General features: G+C 51.4%; 3 protein-coding genes across 3 annotated transcripts; all 3 read right to left on the reverse strand.

The window, feature by feature from the left end:
• Positions 1-396: 396 nt before the first annotated feature.
• B0H65DRAFT_590815 (uncharacterized protein) lies at positions 397-1080 on the reverse strand (the record flags this gene model as incomplete). Its single annotated transcript, XM_062831080.1, has 2 exons — positions 397-777; positions 882-1080. The coding sequence occupies 2 exons, from the start codon at positions 1078-1080 to the stop codon at positions 509-511; spliced, it is 468 nt and encodes a 155-aa protein (XP_062679653.1). The 3' UTR covers positions 397-508.
• Positions 1081-1106: 26 nt separating this feature from the next.
• On the reverse strand, positions 1107-3142 carry B0H65DRAFT_578553 (uncharacterized protein; the record flags this gene model as incomplete). Its single annotated transcript, XM_062830732.1, has 3 exons — positions 1107-1282; positions 1350-2693; positions 2752-3142. The coding sequence occupies 3 exons, from the start codon at positions 3140-3142 to the stop codon at positions 1107-1109; spliced, it is 1911 nt and encodes a 636-aa protein (XP_062679654.1).
• Positions 3143-3894: 752 nt separating this feature from the next.
• B0H65DRAFT_268053 (uncharacterized protein) lies at positions 3895-5065 on the reverse strand. The gene is made up of 3 exons (XM_062822713.1): positions 4930-5065; positions 4806-4856; positions 3895-4714 (listed from the first exon to the last, which is right to left on the reverse strand). Exons 1-3 carry the CDS (start codon positions 4983-4985, stop codon positions 4093-4095), a joined length of 729 nt encoding a protein of 242 aa, XP_062679655.1. The 5' UTR covers positions 4986-5065; the 3' UTR covers positions 3895-4092.
• Positions 5066-8102: the final 3037 nt, after the last annotated feature.

Raw genomic sequence — 8102 nt, forward strand, 5'->3', positions numbered from 1 at the left:
GGTTACGATCTCCATGTGTGTGCGACATTCAGAACTTGAACGGCATTCATCATTCCTCGAGCATTTTGATATTAAGCGTTGGCTTCCGCACATGGATACGGAATCGTTTATTAAATTTTTTTGTGGTTTTATTTTTTGGGGGTCTAACATTTCTCCCTACAATTATCAAACACGGATATAAAATCCTAGAGCCACTGTGGCATCCCAGATCCTTCAAGACCTGCTACCCTTTCTGGGTAGCAGGGTCGGAACTGGTAACTTCTACGTAGCGAAACAAGCAAGAACGATGACATGAAGATCCTTCTCCTTCTACCAAGACTTCGTCCTCCAAATAGGTTCCGGATGTTTTCTTGACATCGCCATGCTTCCTCCGCTAAAGTGACTATATCTTTCTCTGCTCTCCTCGCCTTGGGCGCTCATATGCTATTGATCCATATGTTGATCAAACAAAATTTAATACTGGGGGTTCCGCTTATAACAAACGCTCGTGTGGAAATATATGGCCACATCAAACAATGTGCTCGACATGCCCATTGATCCTATTGTGACCGTTTTGATGTCCGTTTTGGTGGCAATGCTCCTCCTTCTGGCGGCGATTATTTTGATCATTGTCGATATTATTGCCGCCGCCTCCGTCGTCCTCCTCGATCATCCATGTGAGGCCGTTGGCTTGCTCCTCTAGCGGGAACACCTCGCGCGCGTACTCCTCCAATTCTCTTGGGCCTTCCCACAGCTCTAGGGGGACTGCATGTTCGAGCTCAGAGGTTGGATCTTCGCCTACTTGTTGTTCACATGATGTTTTCCCCCCACCGCTCGTGAAAGTGAGCAGTGAACTGGTATGAAAGCTTCATGAATATTTGGTGTGCCGCCAGGTACCGAACAAGCAATATGTTGTAACACAACAAAGAAGAAAGGGTCGACGGTTTTGTGGGTGTCAGTAAAGCCCTCGCTTTCTTTGATGTGGTTCTTCTTGCTGGCGGGATAACCAGTTTCGAGATAGTTCCATTTCTCGAAGTTGTCGTCGGGGAGAGCAATCTCGCAAATATGCACAATACTCAAAACAAGCAAACCACATCTCATCTGAGGGTATAGGATCAAAGCAGATCCTAAAGCTCTTCCTCCTCCTCAGCCTCCTGGAAGCCATTCTGGAAAGAGGAATGGCCATTGCTGGAACCCAAGGGAGAAATCTGAGTGGAATGCGGAACGTATTGCATGGTGGCTGGTTCAAAATCGACGTCCATCAAGTCATCCGTAGAGTTGGATGCAGCGTTAGGCACGGTACCTGTTCAAAGTTGGTCCGCGTTAGTATGACAAGACATCAGACCCTCAAGAGAATTGGGTTTACTCACCTCCAGTGGAATGCGGGACCGAGGTCTGATTGTTGAAACCGCCCTCGTTGACCGTGACTGTGGAGTTCTCAGTGAGAGCAGGGATAGCGGATTGCGCTCCTCCAAAGTTTGCCGTGGACGGCGTGATAGATACTGCCGCAGAAGCACCTTGATGGGGACCGTGCAGGCTGGAACCGGTATTGGTGACTTGTTGCAAGACGCCTGGAGCATCCCCGCTAGCAGAATTGACATAAAGCTTTGCGGCCTTATCTTTCTTCAACTTTTCGGCGTTGGCCTTTTTGATGGCAATCAGCTTTGCCATTTCTGCGAGAGCTGCCTCTTCCTCCTCGATCTCGCGAAGGAGCTGCTGCTCTCGCTCTTCACGTTCACGAAGGAGCTGCTTCTCTCGCTCCTCGCGTTCACGAAGGAGCTGCTGCTCTCGCTCCTCACGTTCACGAAGGAGCGCAGCATGCTCGAGCTCTTGAGCATTGACAGTCTTGGAGTCAACTGGTGCCGGTTTGTCCGAGACCTTAACGTCGACTTCATCAATAGCCTTGATCTCGGCCTTCACTTCCTCCTTGGGGTTGGCCTCTTCCTTCTGCTTTGCCTGTGCCTTCCGGTTGATGTCGATCTTGCAGCCGAGAACGCCGACGGAGGAGGAGTACTTGTCATGAGGCGTGATCTCTGCCTCTCCTTTTCCCCTCGCCTTTTCGGCCTCAGCCTCGGTCTGGACATCGGCCTCTTTCTTCATGTTGGCCTTGTGGTCGGTCTTGTTGTTGTCGCCGTTGACATGAAGACTCTCTCGATTCTTGGTGCCAGATTTGCTGCTGGTGGGATGGGCGAGGGCCTTTGCAAGAGTAGAGGCCAAAGAAGCAACTGGTTTGGCAGTTGAGGCAGTCGAAGAGGATGTCGTAGATGTAGCAGGCTCAGTGTTTGGGTTGGCCTCGTGGTCGGCCTTGTTGTCAACAGTGATACTGGGCTCACCCTGAGGGCGACTGGTGGCCGCACTCGGGACCTCTGTGCACTGCTTTGGGGCGCCGTCTTGTAACTTGGATAAGCTCGGCTTCTGTAGCTCACTTGTCTTCTTCTTCTCCTCATATTCTTCCTGGTAATACCTGACCTCGCCAACTGGGGCTGGGGAATCGTCGTTGAAGAAGGCAAACACGGCATCATCCTCTTTTTGACTCGCAAATCTGCTCATCCTGAGACCTCCTCCCCTTCCTCTTCCCCCGTGGAGGGTCAGTTGCCGCTGGGGTGTCATGGCTCCAGCCGCATGCCGAGACTCCTCAATGGACGTGGAACCCCTTGTCACAGGGGTTTGAGACTTTGATAATCCAGACGCGAGGGCGGTGGCTTTGGGGGTAGCTATAATGAATGGTTAGGGACACACGTCATATGTAGAAGAGTTGATTGATAAACATACCTTGCGGGGCAAACATAGAGCTCCCAATACCGGATGGGGATGCTGATGGAGTGAACTCGCCATTGTCGGAAGGGGGCGCCACGATGGGGATAGCAAATGGGCGAGACTTGGTGTTCTGAGGAGTATATGAGGGCGTAGAAGGAAGATGGCGTCCGCTCTGCTCCTGCTCGAAGGGCGCGGGCTGGTGAGCAGCGCGAGAGGTAGCGCGCTGGAGAAGAGAGCCTCCGCGGCCCCCTCCACCTCGACCGCCACGAACAGAAGGGGTGTGAGGAGAATCTCCACGATCGCGACCACCTCTGCCTCTGCCGCGAGCTGAGGGGCGGCCCTTCTGACGGTTGCCACCTTTCGTAGCTTCTGCTTGAAAGGCGCGCGCCTCCTCCAGTGGAGTCATGGTTGCTGTGTGGTGAGGAAGGGCACAGAAAGACTGTTGTAGTCGAATGATCGAGGACGGATGTTGTCAAGGTGAGTAGGAAGAGGGGAAGATTGTCCACAGTATCGTGACAAGCTACTCGCGATAGAAAAGGGAGTGTTGTCTTGTTACTAATGACAGCAGCCTTCCAAAGAGTACTCTCGAAGATAAGGGAAGATGTTGACCACGGCAGTGGAAGAAAGTCAAGCACCCGGAAGAAGATCAGGCCCCAAGGGGGTGTACGTTCTCAGTGGGAAACTCAAGTCTTGGTGTCCCGTGTTAGGGTACGCGTTTTGCTTTGGGTCACTGAGACGGGAAGGCGCACTGTGAGTGAGTGATTGTGCTTTCCATTATCAGAGGGTGTTCCTTCCTCAAGTTCCACTCGTCATCGGGGGTCTGAAATTTTTTAGGGGTGTGTCGAGACAGGTTGTAAGCAAGCATCATACATGCCGTATGGATACATGAAATATGACAGGCTTCAAAGCTATCGTTTATAAAGCAAAAGACAGGCCTTGGAAGTAGCGGTTGGATGGGCATGTATGGTCTTTCATGGGCAGAGTATCAGCTCCAGGAAGCATGGTGCATTTTCCACCTGCCCTGGTGATCCACCCTCAACTCACTCGAGCTTCAAAGGAGCAAACAATTCATCCGATATTTGGGGAGCCAGGTGTATCGAAGCTGCCTGGCCATTCTCGAGTCATCTAAGCGGTATAAGGAGCAAACAATCCATCCGATGAGTATTTGGGAAGCCAGATGTATCAAGGCTGCCTGGCCATTGTCGAGTCATCTAAGCGGTATGAGGGTTTTTACCGGGAAAATCCAGACAGAGCATCGTAAGAGTGAGTCTAACCAGCAACGTATCCAGAGAAATGTCTCCCCGAAACCATGCCGGTCGGACTTCAACAAGTTTCTGTTTGTGCTGCCTCCCACCACTAGGAGCTCTTCGTCTTCTTGCTTCCGATCTTGGTTGGAACCGCCTCAATATTGGTCTCCAAGAACTTTCCCGAACCGGCCTCCTGAAGCCAGGCTACCTCAATGGGAGCCACATGTTCCCTCACAAAGTCCACGAGGCCCTTCGCCTGCGGCGCGTCCGCTCTCAAAGCAACGCTCGACACCCTCGGAATACCCAGAGCTGTTGCTAGCCTTTCCTCGCAGGACTTGGAAAATCCAACCAGCCTAATCTTCTCCTCCTTTGACTGAGACTTGGAGGCCACCGCGACCATTTGAGGGAAATGACAGTTGAACGCTGAGGACTGGCCTGAGCGAGCCACAAAGATGATGCTGTATGGAGCCTTCTTGCTACCACTTGACACTTTCTCGTCATGCTCGCCACCTTTGGCTTCCTCCGTCTCCTCACTGATAGCGACAGCTGACAGATCCTGCAAATTTCGGGAAATAGTTGAAAAGCCGACATCAACATAGGCAGCTAGCTCTGGAGCGGGAGGCACTTGAGGAGTTTTGGCATCTCCTTGTTGTTCGGTCAGCTTCCGCTTCCGCTTGCCCTTGGATGGGGTTACGAAGGTTCTTCGGTATTGGCCTAGAGGAGACAGGAGGCTATATCTTGACGGTTAGAAAATGATCATAGCTGCAAAGTATGTTGGTAGAGTAGAAAGAGGAGCATTAGGGGACGGTTTGGTTGACTTACTGACAAAGGAGTTCAAGGATGGCGTCCTGATCCTCTTGGCTGATTTGGGGCCTGGACAAAACGTGTGAGTAAGCAAATGTCATTTAGGAATTTCAGCAAATCTGTGTATGGGAAAGAAACATACCATTCAACAGCGGAAAAGGGAGTGTCCAAACGGTGGACAATCTTTTTTCGGTCCATTGTCGTTTCTCAGGAAAGGCAAACTGCCTAGTTGCGCGATCGCGAACTTGGTATGCTGTATGAAAGCAAGGAAACTGTGAATTCGAGCTTCTTATTTAAAGGAGTCGCCTTGAATAATCAAGGGGTGTTGTGAAAGTAGATATCGAGCCTGGTAGTGAGTGCTATGTTACTTGACATCCGTCAATGCGACAGTGATCAGTGAAATCTTTTTTACGTATTTTTCTGTATATACCGAATCGTGCTGAAGGAACGTAACGGTAAGCGCGCGTAATTTGCGACCCTGTAAGATTACCGCCGAGAGATCGGTATCTTGACGTACCCGTGGGGCTGGGTGGAAAGTTTTAGTCGGCCCTGTCCGTCGTCCCGCAGGTCCCGTCGGTTTTTAAAGTTCCGCACCGTGATCATCCAAAGTGGACACACCTGGGTCGGGTGGTCAGCTATGCTACGGTACAGTGGGTCACCAAAAAAAACGCCCAATTGTTTTTTTCCCACCAAAAAAGGCCTAAACTCAACTCGAGAAACCATTAACCAACTACGCTGTCTTGATGCAAATATTCTACTAAAATTCAAGTAGAGAGATCTTTGAACGGGGATCCTAGTTATCATTATCCAAAGGAATTCCTTTAAAGGGGGCGTGGGATCATAAGGGCCAAAGTCACTTTTCAAAAACCGATCGAATTTCTACCCACTATAATGCGCTATAAGCTCACTATAACCAAATTTCTTTTTCTTGCTTACCTTTGGACCATTGTCATCCCACCACCAAAAGGAAGAATTTAATGCCAACGTCATTTTTAAGAATTATGATTATTTACCTCTTTCCATCTTGAGTGCATTCGCTTTTGAAAGGTGGTTGAACTGGAAAACCAAGGAGTGACAGAGTTGAATTTTGGCCCTTTTTGCGGGTAAAAAAATCATTAGGCGTTTTTTTTGGAGAGGCACTGTACATGTTCTGCACCACGCCACCGGTATTTTCACAAATGTGCGGTGTCTGTCTGACAGACAGCACGGGTGCAAGTTTGACAGAGCCGCTCGGCTTTGGCGCGGAAGCTTAAGATACTTTAGCTGAGACAGGGGCGTGGAATCGTACATACATGTGTGATCCGCGATCTCAGATCCACGATCCATCCGTCTCCACCACCACTCTTGACGGTGGGAGCATGTCCGGTTCATGGACCAGGGACAGGCCACATATTTTCGGTTCTAATTAGGGATACCTACATTGATCAATCAGAAACCCGTAGGTTGCAAAGCATGGAAGGTCAGGGCTTCGAGAGTGACGGCTCGGCTGAATGTTGGAGAAATTCCTTGAGAACGAAACAGTAGGTAGATTATAGGCATGTTTGAAGTCGCTTCGGAAGCCAAGGCCCACGGATTACTTCTTCATCGAGACCTGTGTGGCGGCACGGCTTGCTGCGGTTTCACATCGACCCGAGTTAGACGAGAGGAATCGAAGGCCATTTGAAGCAAAGCAATTTGGCAACGGTTATCACTGAGGGTTATTTTCACTCCCTGGGGTGTTCAACCACACGGATATCAACGTCATTCCAGCACATTACGGTCTTTTACGGCCGGTGGTCATCGCAGGGCGCAGCTGCGTAGAGAAACTCGGAAATGCCCTGTAAATACTGCGTAATACCCCGCCATCCGTCTCAAAATACCCTACCTGCCCGGGCGGAGTCACGGCGGGTGTACCCCGGCACCTGCCAGCCCTGCCTTGACGCGCCCCCGCAGGAACCACCTGGCACACTCTTGACTTTCTTCAGTTAAATTCCTCTTCCCACTTTGACAGCTCGCTTCTTCCCTTGGAGTGGTATCGATCTTTCCGCCCGTCCACAAACACCCGCACTGCGCTTGGCCTTTGGATGCTCGTTGCGACTTGATCCCTGCCCGTTTTGTGTACTTCGATACCTTCCACTTGAAACCTCATATCTGCTGCTATTGTCAGACAACTTCGAACGCGACCTCTTCTTAATTCTACTTCACTGTAGTGGTAGTTCGTTCTGGTTGACGTCAATCTTCCCTTCGCCTGTTGATCCACCTCGCGGCTCTTCCGTCCTGTGTACGACACGCTTCAAAGTCGACACCACCCATCACCTGGCAACCTCGACGAGGGCAGTCTCAACTTGCCAACAAAACCGGTGACGGGCAGCAGCAAAGCACCACTTGTCGGTACGTATCCTCCTTCATTCGATCCTTGCTCTGGTCCCTCCATCCCACTACCCTCCAGGCGTTGTGGCTGGGCTGGTCATCGTCAATCCTTCCCCCATCACACTCGCAGTCCTTTTGATACTCCGAGGCTGCCTACAATACACTGCCAAGGCCGACAACATACATCAGAGTTGTAGGCAACCCCTGATGAATATCGGGCAATAAGTGCAACTGGTGATTGGGTGTCTGTTAGTGCACATTCACATGAACCTGCCAAACCTGACCCCCCCCTGTTTGACAACCAACCGGGCTACCATCTTTAGTCCTGGCAACCCTGCTGCCTGCCTGCCTGCCTGCTACGCTCTACTCTAGCCCAAAGTGCAAAGTCGGGCACCTTGGCTGGGTGGAACAAGCCGTCCCACCGGCTCGGGCGGTACCTACCATTCACTCCTCCACTGTAGCAGCCCCGGAGCCGCCTCCCCCACCTGCCCTGCAAGGTAGCTCCCATCATTCCATCATTGAACCCCTCCCGATCCTGTTTACCCACACCCCCTGGCTCCCCTCCCCCGCCAGTACCTTTTTCTTCCACCACGACTACCTCGACCCGACCTGACAACTTGGATCTGACATCGATTCATCTATCCACCCGTCCCGACAGACACTGACCCGCCATCTGTTTAGTCACATCAACGAACCACGCGCAACCAGAGCACGGGACTAGCGTGCTTCCAATCCAGGCATTTCCCCTCTGCTTTCTTTGCACCACAACAAGCACCACCAGCAAGCACCACGTACTACCACTTGAACAAAGAGTCGCGTCTTCCAATCTGGTCGTCCCGTCTCTCTCTCTCCCCTTTGCCCACCACCCATCCGTGGCCCGGTAACACACAAGTAACATACTTTGCTTTGCATAGCCTCTTCATCACACGCCCCGCCTCGAGGGCTCCTTGGAGTGGAAGCACCTTG

This window comes from Neurospora tetraspora (genome assembly GCF_033439725.1).
Source record: "Neurospora tetraspora strain CBS 560.94 chromosome Unknown B0H65scaffold_6, whole genome shotgun sequence".
NCBI classification, from domain to species: Eukaryota; Fungi; Ascomycota; class Sordariomycetes; order Sordariales; family Sordariaceae; genus Neurospora; species Neurospora tetraspora.

Coding starts and splice junctions, on each gene's coding strand:
- B0H65DRAFT_268053 (XM_062822713.1), bottom strand. CDS start 4,985: ATGGACCGAAAAAAGATTGTCCACCGTTTGGACACTCCCTTTTCCGCT. Junction 4,857..4,929: donor CCCTTTTCCGCTGTTGAATG/GTATGTTTCTTT, acceptor CGTTTTGTCCAG/GCCCCAAATCAGCCAAGAGG. Junction 4,715..4,805: donor ATCCTTGAACTCCTTTGTCA/GTAAGTCAACCA, acceptor GTCAAGATATAG/CCTCCTGTCTCCTCTAGGCC.